The 21597-nt window shown below is 42.1% G+C and overlaps 1 protein-coding gene across 1 annotated transcript; it reads left to right on the plus strand.

Moving 5' to 3' along the window:
- The first annotated feature begins 9874 nt into the window (after positions 1-9874).
- On the plus strand, positions 9875-12314 carry LOC148156165 (NLR family CARD domain-containing protein 3-like). The gene is made up of 2 exons (XM_088011115.1): positions 9875-11659; positions 12126-12314. The coding sequence occupies exons 1-2, from the start codon at positions 10149-10151 to the stop codon at positions 12301-12303; spliced, it is 1689 nt and encodes a 562-aa protein (XP_087867241.1). The 5' UTR covers positions 9875-10148; the 3' UTR covers positions 12304-12314.
- Positions 12315-21597: the final 9283 nt, after the last annotated feature.

A 21597-nucleotide genomic window follows, 5' to 3' on the forward strand; every position in this document is an offset into this window, starting at 1 on the left:
TGTGTGCTAGTGTTAGCTAGTGTTAAATACCAGGTTGATGTAGGGCATTAGAGTTAGCTAGTGATAAATACTGAGTTGGTGTAGCACTTTGGCATTAGTTGCTAATATGTGCTATGCTGGCATTTTGTGCTAGCATCAGCTAGTGCTAAATACCAGGTTTGTGTAGCGCTCTAGCATTAGTTCCTAATAATTAGTATGTTAGTATTGTGTTATAGCGTTAGCTAGTGTTAATTATCAGGTTGATGTAACTCATTAGAGCTAGCTACTGATAAATACTGAATTGGTGTAGCGCTTTGTCATTTGTTGCTCACAGGTACTATGTTGGTTTTGTGCGCTAGCATTAGCTAGTAAATTCCATGTTGTTGTAGCGCTTTACAGCTAGCTACTGATAAATACCGAGTTGGTGTAGTCGTTTGGCTTTAGATGCTAATATGTACTACGTTGATATAGTGTGCTAGCGTAATTTGGTGCAGGGCATTACCGTTAGCTAGTGATAAATACTGAGTTGGTGTAGCGCTTTGGCATTAGTTGCTAATATGTACTATGTTTGTATTGTGTTCTAGTGTTAGCTAGTGCTATACATCGGGTTTGTGTAGTGCTCTAGCATTAGCCATAGCTTAATACCGGGTTGGTCTTTGAATAAAACCTCCAGAACCTGGTGTGAGTGTGTGGCTGTTCCCTGATGGTATAACTTCATTAGTTCCTCCTGAAGTGTAAATAACAGACAAAGTGTGTGTGAGTGTGTGGCTGGACCCTGAGAGTGAATGTACCTCGATCAGAATCCTGAAGTTTCCATGTTGGACAGAATGTGTGTGTGTGTGTGTGGCTGGACCCTGAGAGTGAATGTACCTCGATCAGAGTCCTGAAGTTTCATGTTGGACAGAATGTGTGTGTGAGTGTGTGGCTGTTCAATGCATGTCCAATTGCACTGTGGTCTACTTCCTGCTGTTGGATGGGTCTCCGATACGGTCTTCCTCAAAGCACCAGATTAAAACATTTCAACTCTCATAATAAAAGAAAAATAAAGGAATATTTATATCCTTGAAAAAAATTATATTTCCTGATAACAGAGAAGATTGTTTTGAATCATAGAAGGAAATCTGATTTTAATGAGAGCATTAATGTTTCTGTCTCTGAAACTCAGGAAATCCCTGATAATTTTTCAGCAATAATGCGTTTAATTTACTGTCTTAATCTAAAACTTTAATTAAAATGAGTTTTTGGCTTTGGAGTAAAAGCCTGTTTGTGACTGAAGCTGCTGAGAAACATTATTATTCTGGAGCCTCTAATTGGTTTCACTTTTTATCATTTATTTTCTAATGAGAATCAGATACAATAAGGTGTTATCTCACATTTTCTGCTTTAATGTCTTTTTTTCTGTTTTGTGTTTAGAGGGAATGTGGTTTCTGGTTCAAACTGGATGATCTTATAAAAAACATGTTTTAGTTTAAGTCCAGCCCTGCTGTTTATAACCTACCAGCTAACAGCAGCTATTATCCATCTCAGTTACTGTGAGGTTTGATTTTACTGTTAAATAGAGAGAAAAGAAACCAAACATTTGACATTTGTTCATTATGTCACGAATTTATGGCAGATTTTAAACATAAAACCTGGAAAAGATGGATGGATGAGAATATACTTTATTGATCCTCAATGATAAATTACTTATTCATTGACAAGCTTCTCCATCTGAGGTTTTAAAAATCAATAATCCAAATGTAACCAAATGAGACGTTTATAAAATACATTTATACCTGAGAGTAATGAGAGGATTCTATATGACTAAAATAAATAAATAACAACCATGCACATGCAGATATATTAATCAATAAATATTCTATGAATCTGCGACAGACTGGCGACCCGTCCAGGGTGACCCCGCCTCTCGCCCGGAATGTTAGCTGGAGAGGCAGCAGCTCCTCCCGACCCACTAGGGACAAGGGTGGACAGAAAATGGATGGATGGATAATCTATGAATGACTGCAGAGAAAATTAGATCTCAGTAAGTCAGACTTGGTGTTGTAAAGTCCACTGGCTGCAGGCAGAAATGATTTCCTGAGTCTCTCTGTGGTTCTTTGGTAAAATGAGTCTCTGGCTGAAGCTCCTGGATCCGTCCAGCACGTCATGAAGTGGATGAGACTCGTTGTCCAACATGTCCTCCATCTTGGACAGGGTCCTTCTCTCTGACTCCACTGTCAGAGAGTCCAGCTCCACTCCAGCCACGCCGCTGGCCTTCCGGGTCAGTCGGTCCAGTCTGTTGGTGTCCTCCACCTCCAGCCTGCTGTCCAGCACCACAGCATCCAGGATGGCTCTGGCAACCACAGACTCACAGAACATCCTGACAAAGTCCGGCAGATGTTGAAGGACCTCAGCCGCCTCAGAAAGTAGAGGAGACTTTGGCCCTTCCTGTTCACAGCATGGCTGTTCTTGACCCAGTCCAGTTTGTGTCAATGTGGACTCCCAGATATTTATAGTTGTCCTCCATAATGTCCACACTGACCCCTGGATGGTAACAGGGGTCACCGGCGTCCTGGTCCTCCTCCTCAGATCCACCTCCAGTTCCTTTGTCACATTGAGCTGCAGCTGGTTCAGCCCACACCATGTGACAAAGTTGTCCACAGCAGCCCTGGACTCAGTCTCATCACCTCACTGATCCAACCAACCACAGCTGGAAACTTCTGGAGACGACGGGTCTCAGAGCAACAGCTGGAGTCGGATGGATAGAGCCTGAAGGAGAGAGGACAGTTCCCTGTGGAGCCCCATGTTGCTGACAACACTGTGACACACCAACTGTGGTAGATAGTCAACAATCAGGACACCAGGGGGCTCCACCTGCATCACCATCAGTTTCTGACCCAGTAGAGCCGGACGGATGGAGCTGAATGTGCTGGAGAATCAAAGAACATGATTCTCTCAGAGCTGGTCCAGGTGAGCGTTTACACAGTTCAGCAGGAAGATGATGGCGTCCTCAACTCCCAGTCTGGGCTGCTAGGAGAACTGCAAGGGGTCCAGTGTGGTTGGACCAGAGTCCGGAGCGGCTCCAGGACCAGTCTCTCCAGGGTCTTCATGATGTGGGAGGTCAGAGGTCACAGGAGTCCTTGGAGTCACAGGGTCGCTACGTCTTTGGTACCGGAACAATGCAGGATGTTTTCCACGTCACAGGGATCCTCTGTAGGCGCAGGCTCATGTTGAAGACATGTGCTCTGCTTCCCCCTGCTGGACTGGAGGGTGTACTGCATGTCGCCCCATTACTCACATTAGAAACCTTTTAATTTTTACAAATATTAGTGGCAAATAATTGCAGTAAACTGTAATAAACTTATACAGGTTCACATATGGCCAGACTTTTTATTGTAGTTTATCTGTAACAGGTTAATATAACAAATAACCAGCAGATCAGTAAACACTGTGTTGATGTGAAGTCAAGCAGAAAGGCCTGAACTTTTCACATTTTGGTGTTAGAAGGATTTTTAGCTGCAGATTCATGAAGCCATTAATCCCAACAAACCTGATAACTTTATCTGTTTTATTTGGTTCTATTTTTGCTGTTTCAGATCAACAAGAGACATTCAGGAAATATAATCATTTGTTCCCATGAAGCAGCTGAAACATTTGTTTGCATGAAATTCTTCCTAAATGAACATGAAATAACTTCAGGTTTGGACTGGAAGCAGCTCATTGGAACAAATAATGTAGCAAACAAAACAAAATAGATGATTTTTTAGATTTCTGACCAGAGGGTGAAGATGAAATAATACATTTATGTTGCTGCTAATTCTGCTTTTCTAGGATTTTTGTTCTCCTTTAATTTGTTCACCAGTCAAGCAGAGAAGATGGTTGGACGCATGTTGTGATGGTAAAGTTGTTTTAATTTTCTAATCCTTTATAAATAAAACAGCAAAAGTTGATAAAGTCACTGAAGATGTTGGTGGTGATTGTGATGGACCGAGCAGTCAAAGGAAAGCCAGGCACAGGTTTAAATTAAAACATTATTGGCTTTTATTTAACCCAAAACATAAACTTTGGTCAACAATAAAAAATGGCAAACTTGGGCCCATAAAAAGGTTAAAGTAACAAAGTTGAACTCAGACTGACTCCAACAAACATCCCTCCCTAAATGAGACAAAGGGGAAACTTAAATCCTGGCTGATCAGGCCACATAGAAACACAGAGGGGAGAAACACAAACAGCCACTGAAGCCAGCATAGAAAAACCCCCTCCCCTCTGGATGAGTAGTGGTATGAGCCAAGCTGCAGCCTCAGCAGCTCCAGCTCTTTGTTCCTGTGAAGGACTGGAGCAGCCGGGACTGAGGAAACTCAGAAAACAGGTTCAATCAGGCGGGACATAACAGTGAGATCTAAAATGTCTGCACTTCTTCTAGAATACAGCGTTATGATGTGCTGCCTTCTAAACAAAAATACTTATTCTGTCAATTAAATGCTAGACTTAAAGAAACCCAGATATAAATGTGGTGAGACTGAACTATTGTGTGTGGTGTGATTGGATGGCGCCACATTTGTGCGACTGTAACTGCAGCATCACAGTGATGAAAAACTAAATACATTCTTACCAGCTACTAATACATTTATTAAGCTTCCCATTATGCTTTCAATCATCTGCTAGTCATTTCATTGACATCAGGTTGTTGTAAATAATAGAGGTGTGCCGATCGATCGGTCACCGATCATAATTGGGCCGATTTTCGTGAAAAAGTGCCTGATCGGTGATCGGCGATCATTGGCTCTTGTTGCCGATACCGATCATCTCATTTCCAACCTGCCTGTGCAGCTGGTCTCCTCTTTCCTTCACTCTGCGCAAACGCGCAGCAACAAATCTTAAGCGATGTGGAACTATAACGCACTGAGTGAATGGGGAAGTTTGCGTGTTGCGGCGGAAAATTGAAGCAGGTCAAAATGCATCAACACAACGAATCTAATATGGCATAAAAACAATGCCATACTTGACGGAGTTTGGCTACATCGAGGCTCACTGCAGTAAAAAAGACATACGGAGGATCAGATAGTAGGTAAAGCAGGGCACAGCTACAAACACTCACCCAGATTAGCATGACGGTCAGAAAGCTAAACAAATAACCTGGAAAATTATTTAAGTCTTCGAGCTGCGATGTAAGACGCTGGTTCTGCTCTCGCTGTTGAACCGCTGCTACAGGTAGTAATATCTGACAGACGGAGCTTCGCTTCTGCTCCACCTGGTAGTGACTCTCACACCGAACCTCTGCTTAAAGCTGCAGCATCTAACTAAAAAAATACATTTTACATACGTATTAAAACTTTCGCTGTCCTAACATGAGACAGATAATCTCTAAAAAAATAATCGATCTCCTTCCTGTTCTGCATAATTACTCCGCTCAGTCAGAAACAGCCAATCAGAGCTAGCAGTAATCACCTAGCCGCCATGCTATCAGGAAGTTTTCATTCAGTAACTCTGGATTGTTTATTGTAATGGAACCTGTTTTTGCCTTTGAATGTTAAGTTTTATACTTGAATTTTTTGGCAATGTTGAGAGGTTTTATTTTGGCTCTTTGTATTATTTAACCTCTTCAGAGCCTTCATATGTTATCAGTCTGTTAAAGATAGTATTATCAATAGCAGTACAATTTGCACAATGCCTGTTTTGTTTAGTTTTTTTCTTGAAAAAACTTATTAAAAACAAGTTTTTGTCTAAATTAAGGTGAATTCATGGTTCCTTTTTCCACATAATGTAACCGGTAGGGTTAATGATAAAAAAAAATAAAATAAAAAATTATGTGATCGGTATCGGTGATCGGCCCTCATGGGTGATCAGTATCGGGAGGAAAAAACCTGATCGGCACATCTCTGGTCTATCAGAGCTCCTGAGGGCAGCTGTGGATCCCCCAGCAGGGGGCAGCGCTGGACTCTTTCCACTGCAGCCTTGTAGTTGTGCAGGAATGAGACGTCTGCAGCTCTCAGCTCCTCCTCTGTGGCTCTGACTGTGTCTGAAAGAGCTGCTATCTCTCTGCTCAGAGCCTCCATCTTCTCCTTCATCATCCCTCTCTTCTGCTCCTCTTCCTCCCTCAGTGCAGCCAGCCTGGCCTTCTCACTGTTAACCCAGAAAAGGAATCAGAACAAACCTGGAATCCAGAGACTCTCATTTATTAGTCTTTCTGTTTTTTACTAATTGTAGAGTTCTCACAATTTAGACCAATTTTATTTGTTATATTACTTTTAAGATTATTATGCAGCAAGACTCCTATTATTGCAACCCAGAAAAGGAATCAGAACAAACTTAGAATCCAGAAAAATTCCTCCAGAACCAGAACATTTAGTTTTTATTATTACTTAGAAACTTGTAAAAGTACTAATTACTTTTATTACTTTTATTACCTCAACTACATGTCAGACGTTTCAGTCATAAGACTTTAATTCAGTATTTAAAAATAATTCAGGTTTTTGTTGTTAGCTTGATTTAAAAGCCTTTTTTAATAATGACCTACTAATTTTGAGTATATCAATTATTTACTCCAAATAAATTTAAGAAAAATTAAGATGTATTCGGCTGTGATAATCTTTAAAGTTTTGTTTATGAACCCTGTCTGAATACACTGATTGCAGCGAGATCATTTACTTGAATTAACAACTTAACAACTAGAAAATGGCACAGAATAAGAATATTTTTTCCACTCTGATTGGCTGCCGTTAGGCTTACTAATTTTAAGTTGAATGTTCATTGCATTTTTCTTAGACACCTGTGAAAATAATTTCTATTCACATGGCTTTTAGTTCTCTGGGTAATTATTTTTGATGATAAATACAGAAATAAGCATAAAAATCAAAACATCTACAATAATGATGGTAACATTAATAATAAAATAATAGTCAGTGCAAAGTAGCCTACAAATTCTTTGGTGGGGGCGGTGAGGGACCTGGATAAAGGATGGGGGGCGCTGGCCCAAAAAGGTTGAGAAACACTGGTCTAAACAAAGTAAATCCTCATGAAGATTTTATCAACTTGCCTCTGATTTCACTGCAGACCTTCTACTTCCTGGTTCTGCTGCTCTGAAAGAAAAATCTACAACCCACATGAGCTGTGACGTCATCAGTTAAGCAACATCCGTCACATTTACTTTCAGTTTGAATTACACTGTTAAGGTGCGGCTCTGATCAGGTTGTTGGATCTTTATTTGTTGTTCAGATGTTTTTCTTCGACTCTTTTGATCGTTTGAACAAATTGTAAGTTTGATTTGTTTACTTGAACTTTGTCTTCAGGAACTTTCCTGTTTCTTTCTGCTCTCTAAAGTTTGGAGAAAAGATTCACTGCTTATTTCAGTTCAAAATTTCATCTCTCTGCTGATTGAAGGTCAGAATTATATTACTGATGAACTGGAATCAAACAACATGATAAAAGGACGATGTTTCTATGATTTCTTCTCTGAAAAATCTGCTTCATGTTTTTATTTCCTGTAATCAAACTCTGGTTTCCACCATCCACAAGTTGTCGAGTTGTTTCTGACAAGTTGTTATCAGAAACAACAACTTGTTGTTGCTTCCTTTCAAAGTAAAATGTCTATATAATCTTTGATGCAGAATATAATCCAATCACTGCAAATGATTAATTATTTGTTAATCCACGTGTAGAGATTAATAATGAACTAAAATTCTTCCTGTTGTTCAGGTTGAATCAGTGAATGTTGCTCCATGTCTCCATCTAGTGGACTGATAGTAGAAGTGCAGCAGCTGATGCAGCTTCCTCTGCCTCTCTGCTGTCTGACTGCATTCACCTGACACTGATATGAAGCAGAGAAGAAGAGCCAATCAGAGGAGGAGCAGCTGATCTTTTTCCAGCACTAATGATGTAAAGGATGATCAGAGTTGATGTGCAGATGAATGATGTGTGTTTCCTCTGCAGGTGAAGTTAGAAAGTGTGTGTGAGCTGATGTGAATTCAGCAGCATGGATCAGTGTGAGGACAGAGAGGAGGGAGTCCCTCCCTCTAAAACCACTCTGTGTGGGGAAGATGAGAGCCAGAGCAAAGGTCAGAGGTGAGGTCACCATCTCTAACTGTCCACAGCCCTTTTTACACAACGTTCACTATATCAGGCCAAAACAGACGTGGTGATGAAGCTGCTGCTGCTCCTCTTTGCTGCTTCATCCAGACTGAACAGATTCCGTTTTAATCATCATGTTTCTGTCAGGATCCATCAGAGACTCAGACCAGAACCAGAATCAGAACCCAGCTGTGTGTCCTTTAAGAGCGATGAGTCAAAGGGTCAACCCATTAACTTTAAATCTCCTGGATCTCCACCATCAGAGAGGTGAGCTGTTTCTAACTGCTGTAAACTGAACCAGTAAGTTTCAGATGTTCCCAGTTATATTTACAGAGTTTTGATCCATTATCTAAACCAGCTGCTCTGTTCTAATGAAAACACCTTCATATCTTCATCTCTGGGTGATGATGATGATGTTCTGCTGCTTCCTGGCTCCATGTCAGACTAACAGTGGGACACATTTCCACCAGCCACTGGGAAATACCTGGTAAACCAGTCTGGTCCATCAGGACTTGGTTCCTGTGTGCATTGTGAGATCAGTTCAGCAGGAAGGAAAGCTTCATGATGTGGTTGGTGAGATCTGCTGGAACTCAACCAGACTGAGCTGATGTGGACCATCAGAGGTTCTGCTGGTTCTTAGTGGATCAGCAGGAACATTAAATCTTTACTTGGATCATCTGGTTCACTGCTCACATCCAGATATCACTTCATGGACCTTTACCTTCTGATTGTCTCTGTGTGGACAGATATAATGTGAGCTCACTGGCTTCCAGGATCTACAGGATCCATTTTAAATCCTCTAGAACATCCAGGAGAGGATCCCACATGGACACACCCACATATCTCAGAGCTCCTCCATGTCCACATCACCTCAGATCCAGTCATCAGAACCTGATGGATGTCCCACACTGTCCTGAAGACCTGTGTGGACAGAGCCTTCACTTCCACTGTCCCCAAGCTCTGGGACTCTGTCTCCACCAGCATCAGATCTGCTGACAGTGTGGACAGTTTGAAGTCCAAGTTCAGCACCAACTTTTTAAAATGTCTACTGGTGATTCTGGTGTTACTGGTCTTCATCCTTGTAGTTCATCTTCCTCTTTCTAACTTCTTTGTATTGTGTTCATGTGATGCTCTGTTTTCTTCTTTAATGTGACATTCTTAGTTATTTTATTAGTAAATATTGCTGGGTGAATATTTCCTGCCTTCCTGATTGTTCCTGGTTCCTCCACAGAGTGGACCAGCAGAGCTCAGAGGTTCCCAGTGGTCCATCTGTCCAGCAGCATCAAACACAGCTGGACTCCATATTTATGGTCTGTACATGAACAACAACTGCTTTTCCATAGTTCTGTTCACCATCATCTCCATGCGGCACTTTGTAGACCAGAGGACTGTCAGTCTGTCCAACATCCATCTGGTGTTTGGCTCCATGATTTCAGTCTGATGTTTCCTTCATCTATTATACTGTTCCAGCTGCTGGAGGAAAACATTGTCACTTTTGTGAAGAACGAGCTGAAGAAGATCCACAAGCTTCTGAGTCCAGATTACCCAGAATGCTCAGAGAGTCAGAGAGAGGATGATGAGGTGTTGAGAGGCGATGATGAAGAGCAGAGGAGGAGCAGCAGAGAGGCAGTGATGAAGATCACATTGAACTTCCTGAGGAGGATGAAGCAGGAGGAGCTGGCTGACCGTCTGCTGAGCAGTAAGAGGATTTCTACAAAGATTTGACCTGATGGATAAATGACACATTTACTGATGTCTGAAGAAATGGAATCACATTTATTTAAATCATCTTCAGAAGGTATTTTTGTTTCATCCCTGATTTTACTTTTTGTGTTAATTTAGAACATCCTGCTGCAGTTTGTAAACATCACCTTAAATCTGGTCTGAAGAACAAGTTCCAGTCTGTGTTTGAGGGGATTGCTAAAGCAGGAAGTCCAACCCTTCTGAACCAGATCTACACAGAGCTTTACATCACAGAGGGAGGGACTGGAGAGGTCAGTGATGAACATGAGGTCAGACAGATTGAAACAGCATCCAGGAAACCACACAGACCAGAAACAACAATCAGACAAGAAGACATCTTTAAAGTCCCACCTGGAAGAGATCAACCAATCAGAACAGTGATGACAAAGGGAGTGGCTGGCATTGGGAAAACAGTCTTAACACAGAAGTTCACTCTGGACTGGGCTGAAGACAAAGCCCACCAGAACATCCACTTCATATTTCCATTCACCTTCAGAGAGCTGAATGTGCTGAGAGAGAAAAAGTTAAGCTTGGTGGAACTTGTTCATCACTTCTTTACTGAAACCAAAGGAATCTGCAGCTTTGAACACTTCCAGGTTCTGTTCATCTTTGATGGCTTGGATGAGAGTCGACTTCCGCTGGACTTCCACAACAAGGAGATCCTGACTGATGCTACAGAGTCCAGCTCAGTGGATGTTCTGCTGACAAACCTCATCAGGGGGAAACTGCTTCCCTCTGCTCTCCTCTGGATAACCACACGACCTGCAGCAGCCAATCAGATCCCTCCTCAGTGTGTTGGCATGGTGACAGAGGTCAGAGGGTTCAATGACCCCCAGAAGGAGGAGTACTTCAGGAAGAGATTCAGAGATGAGCAGCAGGCCAGCAGGATCATCTCCCACATGAAGACGTCACGAAGCCTCCACATCATGTGCCACATCCCAGTCTTCTGCTGGATCACTGCTACAGTTCTGGAGGATGTGTTGGAGACCAGAGAGGGAGGAGAGCTGCCCAGAACCCTGACTGAGATGTACATCCACTTCCTGGTGGTTCAGACCAAAGTGAAGAAGGTCAAGTATGATGGAGGAGCTGAAACAGATCCACACTGGAATCCAGAGAGCAGGAAGATGATCGAGTCTCTGGGAAAACTGGCTTTTGATCAGCTGCAGAAAGGAAACCTGATCTTCTATGGATCAGACCTGACAGAGTGTGGCATCGATATCAGAGCAGCCTCAGTGTACTCAGGAGTGTTCACACAGATCTTTAGAGAGGAGAGAGGGCTGTACCAGGACAAGGTGTTCTGCTTCGTCCATCTGAGTGTTCAGGAGTTTCTGGCTGCTCTTCATGTTCATCGGACCTTCATCAACTCTGGAGTCAACCTGATGGAAGAAACACAAACATCTAAAAAGTTTTCATTATTTAATAAACCTAAACTAAAGTCTCTCCATCAGAGAGCTGTTGACCAGGCCTTACAGAGTCCAAATGGACACCTGGACTTGTTCCTCCGTTTCCTCCTGGGACTTTCACTGCAGACCAATCAGAGACTCCTACAAGGTCTGCTGACACAGACAGGAAGTAGCTCACAGACCAATCAGGAAACAGTTCAGTACATCAAGGAGAAGATCAGTGAGAATGTGTCTGCAGAGAAAAGCATCAATCTGTTCCACTGTCTGAATGAACTGAATGATCATTCTCTAGTGGAGGAGATCCAACAGTCTCTGAGTTCAGGAAGTCTCTCCACAGATAAACTGTCTCCTGCTCAGTGGTCAGCTCTGGTCTTCATCTTAGTGTCATCGGGAAAAGATCTGGATGTGTTTGACCTGAAGAAATACTCTGCTTCAGAGGAGGCTCTTCTGAGGCTGCTGCCAGTGGTTAAAGCCTCCAACAAAGCTCTGTAAGGACACACATTGTTACTGCAGGTATTGTTGATAGGTAGAAATCTGCTAATTATGAGGTAAATATTCATGTTTCAGTTTATATTTTGGTGCTTTGTCTCTTCAAAGTGTCCCACTGGGGGGGTGGGGAGATGAGCAAAAAACAAACAGACTTCCTTCAGCAGCTGAACATCATGTTACATATTCAAGCAGCAAAACTCCTCCACTTTGTTAAAATTGACATGGAGTAATATAGTTAATTGTGTAATTTTATAATTCTCTTTCCAACCTCCTTGTTACCTGTAGTTCTGTCATTTAAGGCTGGAGGCCCAACTATATAATGAACCAGTTCACAACAAATAAAAAGGTTGTGTAAAATCAGATGGTTCCTTCTATGTCCAATAAAAACATTTTTACATTTTTGATTTAAAGAACATAAATCCTGATGAATTGTTTAATAACAGGTTTTCCTCCCTGTCTCCTCAGACTGAGTGGCTGTAACCTCTCAGAGAGAAGCTGTGAAGCTCTGTCCTCAGTTCTCAGCTCCCAGTCCTCCAGTCTCAGAGAACTGGACCTGAGTAACAACAACCTGCAGGATTCAGGAGTGAAGCTTCTCTCTGCTGGACTGAAGAGTCCAAACTGCAACCTGGAAACTCTCAGGTAAAATGTGACCAATCCTGGTGATTTCTATCCACCAGCTGCTAGCAAAGATTGACAAAAGTATTTTACCTTCATCCAAATGATGGGAATCAGGTGTTCCAGTTAATTACATGGCCACAGGTTTATGAAAGTAGCACCAAGGCATGGAAACTGTTTTTACAAACATTTGTGAAATAATGTTTTGCTCTCAGGAACACAGTGGATTCCAGCCTGGAACTGTGATAGGATGAGCAACAAGTGGCTTCCTGTCACTAACAAGTTTCTACACATAAACGTTGCTGGTTTTCATTCCCTCCATGCTGACAGAACCAAGAACAGAGGTGTTTAGAGAGGCAGTGGTCAGACTTCATTGATATTGTAACTCTGGATATTTGACAGATTGCTGCATCCTCGGTGCACAAATGAGCTTTATTGCAGATCCTTCCTCCCAGCAGTTGTTAGACTTTCTAACCAGAACTGCTCCTAATAGAGCTGCACCGATTGCAGTTTTCTGGCCGATCACGGATTATCGATGTTTAAAAAAGCCTAACTTACTGATTCTAATTTTGGCCGATACCATGTTTTTGTCTGAAATGTTCCTCCATATATCAAGAAAGTTACTGACTTGGCAGCAATGGGGCGACTATTGTTAACTGTAAATGTGCAGACATGAGCTGGTCGGCCGGTTTGTCAGTCAAACTTTTCTCACAGGAGAAAAGAAAAGCACAGTGGTTGATTTTTAGACTTTTGTCGAGGTTGATAACATCGGTGGATAAGATCAGCTTGGCATGTAAAAATCAGCCGATTACTGATCTCCTAAAATTATGGACATCGGCACCGATAAATCGGTGCAGCCCTAGCTCCCAACAAACTCATTAATTATATACATTCTGGCTGTTACCTGGTGTCTTTTTACATTTCTTTCAAATAGTCTGTTACTGTTTAACATACAAATATACACATCTTATAGATTATTATAAATCGCCCTACTCAGCCGCACATTTCTTTGAAACTGATGCTGTTTTTATTAAATGTACAGCCTTATTAGAGACTATAGGTACTCCCTTGTATCAATCAAATTTTGACAGGTAGTGTTCAACGTGGGTGGTCCGGAAATGGGGGAGGGGCAACTTGGGTGGTCCGGAAGTGGGGGAGGGGCAACGTGGGTGGTCCGGAAATGGGGGAGGGGCAATGTGGGTGGTCCGGAAATGGAGGAGGGGCAACGTGGGTGGTCCAGAATATGGGATCCAGATGTTTGAGGTTCTGATTCGTAACAGATGGTAGGAGGTGTGGTCTGTAGTTTTACTGGTATAAATACGGTGACAATACAGAGCTATACTCGCGTTGTTTTTTCCTCCCTACAGAAGATTCGAACAATGAATGGATTTGGACAAATTCATCCTCTTACTGAGGATCAAGGACCGTCCTCACCTGCACCACCTCTCGTATATGAGATCCCGATATCCGTCTATCCTGAATCGGCCGATGCAGATGCTGCCCGCCATGAGGAATCCCTCGCGACTGCTGATGCAGCGGGTTCAGCCACCCCCGCGCCGAGGGGGATCACGATGAACGGGTCTTCTATCCTGTGCAAGACCCCTGTCTCAATCTTTGAGTACTCACCACGTCTGGAGGATGCGTCTAAGAAATCTACATTTTACGTGTGTCGCAAAACTGAAACGAGAGTGGTCTTTGGAGCCGCATGGATTATGGGGGTCTTTTGGATACATTTTTCAGTATGAAGTGGGAGAGCTCTACCTGTACCAACTGGATAAAGAGGAAGAACTAGCTCCGCTATCTGCTACATGCAGCCTTACTGTTAACGATTGGGCTGTGTTAAGGCTCGCGATCCCTTACTTCAATGATCCTGATGAATCAGACATGGAGCATCAAGATCAAGAAGAAAAAGAGTACGATCACCTGTTCAGATCTCGTCCTGCAAATGTAACCCAAGTGAAATGTTGAGTTCCATTTTCTGGTTCGCTACTATTGCCCTCCAAAATCTCGCGGTAGTTTGATTATATAACTGCAATTCTCGCGAGATTTACTAAGCAGCCAATCATTGTTGAGCGTTTGAGTCACATGTACCACCGTCAGCTCATTTGTTGGGTATATTAGCTGGAGCAAAAAGCATGGAGGATTAGAACAAGTTTGGGAGAGCAGAGCTGCAGGTCGGTTAAGCGCAACATTCTGTTTTTCTTTAACCTTGTATGATGCTGATAAGATTGTACTAACTTTAGGAGTCTCCGATCGTAAGCTGAGGGATAAAGAAACACAAAACCGCTTGCATGCCTTATGAACTGCGGAATTGGTGAGTCATTTTATAAAGACTTGGCGTTAATTGATATCAATTCGGATGCTCTATTGCGACTCTGAACAAATAAATTGGAGAACAATGAGATGTCTTAAAAATTAAAAGTATTTGCTTATCTTGATGATTTTTGCATTGTTTGTTGTTTGTATGGAGCATATTTATTGACTTTTTATGAATAAGATTTATTTAGAAAATTTGTACTTGGAAATGCATTGATTAGGATTATTCGTAGTGCAATGAGTGCCGATCATATTTTTTGTGTGCACACTGGAATGTTTGATTATATATATATATATTTGAGACTGGTCCTGCTTTATTGTACAGGCCAGGTTCGATGGCGAGCTGAAGAATCAGGTCCAAGAGCCTAAAGGATTTCACCTGTGGTGTTGAGATTTGGTTTCCCCACCAGGCTGGTGGGAGGTTTCCTGCAGCCCATGAACAAAATTGTTCCCACTCTGATCTGACTTTTGTCAGCATGTGAACTGCAGCCCATGAACAAAATCGTTCCCACTCTGATCTGACTTTTGTCAGCATATGAACTGTAACAGGCGCTCTAAACTCACCTGATCCTGTTGAACGAACCGCCTCAGTTCAGGGGGGGTTTTATGAACTGAATGGTGTGGCTTGTTACTGGAACTGATTTGTTTTTTTTTATTTTGTTAATTTAATTTGCTTTCTTTGTGTATTATTTCCTTTTATTTTAATATGGCCATTTAAATGTTTTTTTTCTTTCTTATTGTAATGTAAATAATTAATCACTGTGAATACAAGGCACTCGCATCTGCAACTTCTAGTCTGTCTACTCCTTCCTGAGCCGTATCTAGACTTCTGAGAACTAGCCCATTGACTCTGTTGGTCATGATCTATTTTTAATTATCTAGAAATATAGTATACTGGTTACACAGATATGCTACACAAAGCATGCCAGAATAGTTCCAGTTGATTATGAAATAACAAAACCTGACAGAAGGCGGTGTTTCCCCACTGATGATGAAATAGCCAATGGAGCTATTCTGTTTAGCGCAAAATGGGAATCGAGAAGTACTACAACCGGACGCTGGACTCTACGAGCAACCAGGCGAAAGAATGACAAACCTACGCAGCCAGATCTGTTCATGCTGGAAGCTATAAATCTAGATGTTGGCATATTCAGGACAATGCTGGTTCTGCCGTATGATTTCTGGACTCAGATAATGATGGAAATTGGAGATTACATCTCAAAGCTCGTTCGAGACTCTTGTTCTTGGTGCGAGATGTTGTCGGTGAAAAGAAAACTGGAGCTTCCTGTCTTGTCATTTGGCGAGCCCACCCCCTCGCTGGGGGTGGTTATTGAGGACACGCCCCTTAGCGTATAAGGGATCTGGTATATATATATATATATATATATATATATATATATATATATATATATATATATATATACCAGGATGGTTTCCGGACTCATTGCTCATTTTCTCTTCCCGCTGTCGACCTGCGAGAGAATGATCGGTTCACGCAGACCGGCAATGTGGGCTCCATGCTGGGACGAATCCAGCCAATCTACAGAGAGCCTGTTTTCTCCCGCATCTCCAACAGGTTACAACGCTGATCCATATCATCCGCCATCTCCAGTCCTGTACTCCTCTTCGACGTCTTCTTCTTCAGCGATTTCTCCTACCAATTTTTTAATGCCTACCATTCCGGATTATGGTGCAGAGACTGAGCCATTTTACTCTACCTCCCAACCGAGCGCATCGGAGGAGCTTGCTGCTCTGGTTAGCGGCTACTTCGGATCTCCTCAGCTGCGCGATTACGCTTCAGAGACTGAGCCTCTCCACTCTACACCACAGCCGTCCACAACAGAGCAAGCCGCTGACTACTCCGGATGTCCAACTTCACCGATTCAGCCCGCAGACGGTGCAGAGCAAGCCGGTGACCGGTCCGGATGTCCGCCGACCCCACCACCTTCTCCAGCTTCATGCCAGGATGAAGTTGATGGATGGCTGTCATCCGCGCTCATCAACACCGTCAAGACGGCGCTTCTTCACTTATTTAACATCACCTGCGTGAAACACCTCAAAGAAACCTGTCATGGATGTATAACTGACCATCCGAGCCAAAAACAACATCAATGCCTTGAAATGCCAAAAGAAGATTATTACCAGCTTCACTTTTACGGAATAACGCAGCGACTTCTGAACCCGCGCTTCATTCCATCCGTTCAGAATCTGTTGAAGCAGCGAAACATAAAAGCGGAGGACCCGGTCGTCAAAATAATCGCAGAGACAGTTTTATGTGAACTGAAATCCTCATTCAGGTTCCAGGGAGCAATTACTGAAATGTATGAAGGCATGACTACCGATGATAAGCTAAAACAGCTCCGTCGTGTTTCAGATTGCTACACCCAGCATGATGATTAAGTCTTCACGTTGTTAGTTTTTATTACAAAGGTTTTTTTTGTGATTTTTATTACAAATGTTTTTTAGTATTAGTTTTTAACCGCATTTTATTGTTAATAGTTTGCATTTTATTACAAATGTTTTTTTAGTATTCGTTTTTGAGTGAAAATGTGTACAGATAAGATGTTCCAAGTTGAGAAAATTTTAAAACGGCGCACCGTGAGAGGAATTAAGCAGGTCTTTGTACGATGGTAAAATTGGCCTGAGAAATTCAATAGCTGGATCAGACAAGATGAACTTCGAGATATATAAGCGGATCTGATATTACATCTCACTAAAACAGCATTATGGAGCGCACCGTAGAGGATTACGGATTTTACGTTACTTTACCATCAAACGCCGGCCAAAGTACTTTTAAAGGGAATACGTCTTAAAGTTTCCGCGTGAATCTAGCGCAGCACATTAATTTAGAAGGATCGTGGCAAGTAGCTTTAACGGAGATTTCTTACCCGCACACTTGGCATAATGTTCCAAAAGAATCCGCGTTCTTTGAATGGAGGAAGATGGGAGATGAAAACATTTCTCGGGAGAATATCATGCCTGGATACTATGAGGCAATAACGTCGCTAAAAAACGAGGTCGAGTCTCGTCTTAGAAAGATCAATTTTTTTTACATGAGCGTTGTTGAAAACAGATTATTCTTTGCAGCAGATGACGATCAATTTCAATTACGTTTTCACGCACCTGTCGCTTATGTTTTTGGGTCGAAGCCAGGGGAATGGATTACTTGCATTAGACATGAAAGCTATCCTTACCCGATGGACAGGAAAGCAGGATTCTACCACTTTTATTGTTACAGCGATGTGATCGAACATCAATCAGTAGGAGACGCATATGCTCCCCTGATGCGCACGCTCGAAGTGGAAGGTAAATTCGGAGATATAATTACTCGGGCTTTTAATCCACCGGACTATCTTCCTGTGGCTCAGAAACATATTGAATCAATTCAAATCGAACTGAAATCAGACCAGAACGTTCCGATAAAATTTACCTATGGAAAGACAATCGTGAAATTACATTTTCGACCCGCAAAGTCGCAACGAAGTCTGAGATAATAACAGAATTGTCTCTGATGAAAAACATTTATATAAAAAACGGCTGATGACAAAGTTATCATTCATAGAGCTCGACGCTACAGCACGGAAGAGACTATTTTTTCTTTTGCTCAGCAGCACCGTATAAATCTGCGGCAACATGATGCCGGTAACTCTAAGGGATGACCCTCACTGGTTCGTCCATTATTATCATAACCAAGTAGGCGGTGCTTTACCGGGGTTTTATGGATCCCCGACCATGTATGGCCGAGGCATCGGGTCAATATTTTCAAGATTATTCCGGTTTGTTTCACCACTGTTTAAATCAGGTTTTGCCCTGGCAAAACCTCACTTAAAAAAGCCGCAACAAACATCACGACAGATGTAATAGGAAAAGCAATGAATAAAATATCCGGTTCTAATCAAGAAGGATGAGGAATTATGGTTCTGTCAAGAAGGGCGAGGAAACGCCCGCCTGGGGAGCGCGTGCAGAATTCACAAAAACGTAGAACGCTTAAACTAACGAAATCAAAAGGGAGAAGCAAGGCTAAGGGAAGGAAGTCTGCTCCTAGCAGGGATATATTTCACTAACGCTAATTATTCATTTAAAAAAAATGGCTCTTTTGCATCACAAATCAGCCGAATGCACCCTAGCAGAGCTGGATTTATTTTCAGCCCCTATGACGCAGTTATCGATAGAGGATAAGATTTACACAGAAATTTTACCGGTGTCGGCTCTGACCAGAGGCGGTCCTATCGAATTTGTGATTCCAGGCGGTGACAAATATCTGGACTTAAACGACACCTTGCTTCATCTACGCATCAAGATCACCAACGCAGACGGTAGCGACCTGGCTGATGACGCTGTAGTGGGGCTAATTAATTATCCTTTTAATACTATATTTTCACAATGTGACATCACGCTGGGAGACTGATTGATATCTCAGTCAAGCTCCACCCGTCCTTACAGAGCGATGATTGAAACTCTACTCAACTATTCTGAAGATACACTAAAGAGTCAATTTAGCGCAGGTCTTTTTTACAAAGACACAGCAGGAGCCATGGATTCTATCATCATAAACAACGGTCCAAATGCAGGATTAAATAAAAGGGCCGCTTTCACCGCCGGATCCAGAGAAGTTCACCTGTTAGGAGCACTTCATGCTGATTTATTTTTCTGTGAGAGAGCGCTGCTTAATTCAGTGGATTTGAGAATTAAATTAACAAGAGCCAGCGATGCATTTTGCCTAATGGGAGCCCGTGATTCTACATTTCAATTGAGAATTTTAGGAGCTTCTCTTTTTATTAAAAAAGTTTCAGTTTCTCCCACGGTCCGGCTAGGCCATGCTTCTGCTTTAATGCGAGGAAACGCCTTGTATCCGCTTTCCAGAGTTAACGTTAAAACATATTCTATGCCTGAAAATTCAAGGATGTATACTCAAGAGAACCTGTTTTTGGGAGCGGTGCCAAAGTATATCGTGTTAGGGATGGTGCATCACGAGGCCTTCATGGGCCGGAGAGACCTGTCGCCCTTCAACTTTAAACACATGGATGCAGAATACCTAGCACTGTGCCAGGAGGGCAGACAAATCCCTGCCAAAGCTTTCCAGCCCCAATTCAATCACGGGATTTCGGTCAAAGAATTTTACAGCATATACTCTGCAACAGGCCGTCACTTAAAAGACCTTCCTCTTTCCATCGGCTGAGAGCAGTTCGATCAGGGGTTCACATTATTCGCATTTAACCTTTGCCCTGCGGAAGACGCCAATGCTCTCTCGCCCGTTTCTAACGGCAACTTAAGGTTGGAGATTCGGTTCAGAGAACCATTACCACACACGACGACGCTGATTGTGTATGCCTGTTACGACTCGGTATTGGAAGTGAATTCAAGAAGACAAGTTTTGGTGGATTATTATTAATTATGAATAATCACCAGCTGGAGAGTCTACTGCATCATCTTATAGGGAATCGGTTCCACGGAGTCTGGGCGTGCGATCAGCTGTCTCTTCTCCCGCATAAATATGCAGGACCCAGCTATTTCATCGTAAATACACACCCCTCAGATCTACCGGGCCAGCATTGGTTGGCTCTGACTTTGGAAGGAAACAGCCTCCTTTTTTGATTCCTACGGGATCCCTCCACAATCTGAATTTTATCCTGCTAGCATTGTAACATTTTTAAAAGAGAGATCCTCAGAAATAATGTACCATAATAAACAGCTACAGGACACTATGTCTGTGACGTGCGGTCAGCATTGTGTATATCACTTGTGTAAAAAAGCCTCCGGTTTAACGCTGGAACAAGTAGTTTATTCATATCCGGGTGATGTGATAAAAAATGACATCATGGTTTCAAATTTTGTAAAAAAAATATCAGCGCTGTATAAAAAAAACGAAAATATTGTTCTTTTAACCACGGTGCATGCTCCATGCAGATGATTAAAGATTGTTACAAATTGTTTGCATGAAATTTTACTTTTATTGTAATTTCTTATTTTTTGAAATATTTTTTATTTTGTGAAATATTGTAATTTCTTATTATTTTGTGAAATATTTTTTATTTTGTGAAATATTTTTTGCTGTAATTTTGTGAGAAAAAACAAATGTACGCATGAAATCAATTCAATAAATGTTTTTATTTAAAAAATAATAAAAAGACTTATGGGGAAAAATTAACCCATTTTGAAGGTCTTTTACGCTCCCTCTTCCCATTTGCGATTTCATCGTATCCGTCGAACGTTGGAGAAAGAATAATCTTTTTTTCTCTTCTCAGGGTTTTTTAATTCCGTCAAATGTTGGAGAAAGAATAATATTTTGTTCTCTTCTCTGCCTCCTGCTTACCCTTCAAAAATGTGTGTATGAAGTCTTTAAAGATTGTGCTGCTGCGTCTGTCAAAATGCCATACCTCTGATTTTTTCCACGCGATAACCAGATCGCAATGCTTTCTGAAATTCAACACTCACCCAGACACCGGTCAGAGCCCTTTCCTTATCGCTGTGGGAACAGGAACTTGTCTGATTATTTTTTTCTGCGCAGGTGCGGCAAAGCGTGAACACTAACTTACCGTGCACAGTTCTGTACGGTAGAACTGGGAAATAGAGGCCTCTAGGAGGATAGACAACCGCTCTGATGAACCCAAAATAATTGTTGGGATTTTCAAAGTTTTGGTATATTATTGTGGGGTGTCCCAGAGGGTAAGGAAATCTGCTGTTCACATAGGGGTACAGCAAAGTGAAATCCACGTACTGAGCAGTTTCATCAGCAGCTGCGGTGTGTCTCAATTTGAATGCGGAAGTTCTCCCTCCAAAAAGAGCATCCCGCGGGACCAGAGGCTCTGGCGGATTCATTTTTTTGAGAAAGTTAATCACCCTCTGATCAGATCGCTTCATTTCAGCTCACTCATGCTCCCACACAATCTCGAGCCGGACGCCGAACTTGGACTGCAGGATTCTGTCTTTCTCATCGCTGGCCGCACGGATCTTTTCAAAGGTTACGTCTCTCAAAGGGCATTTTTCATTTAGAATAAAACATTGA

Source organism: Poecilia mexicana, unplaced genomic scaffold, assembly GCF_051168715.1.
Source record: "Poecilia mexicana isolate PSO_F unplaced genomic scaffold, ASM5116871v1 scaffold_12, whole genome shotgun sequence".
Lineage (NCBI taxonomy): Eukaryota > Metazoa > Chordata > Actinopteri > Cyprinodontiformes > Poeciliidae > Poecilia > Poecilia mexicana.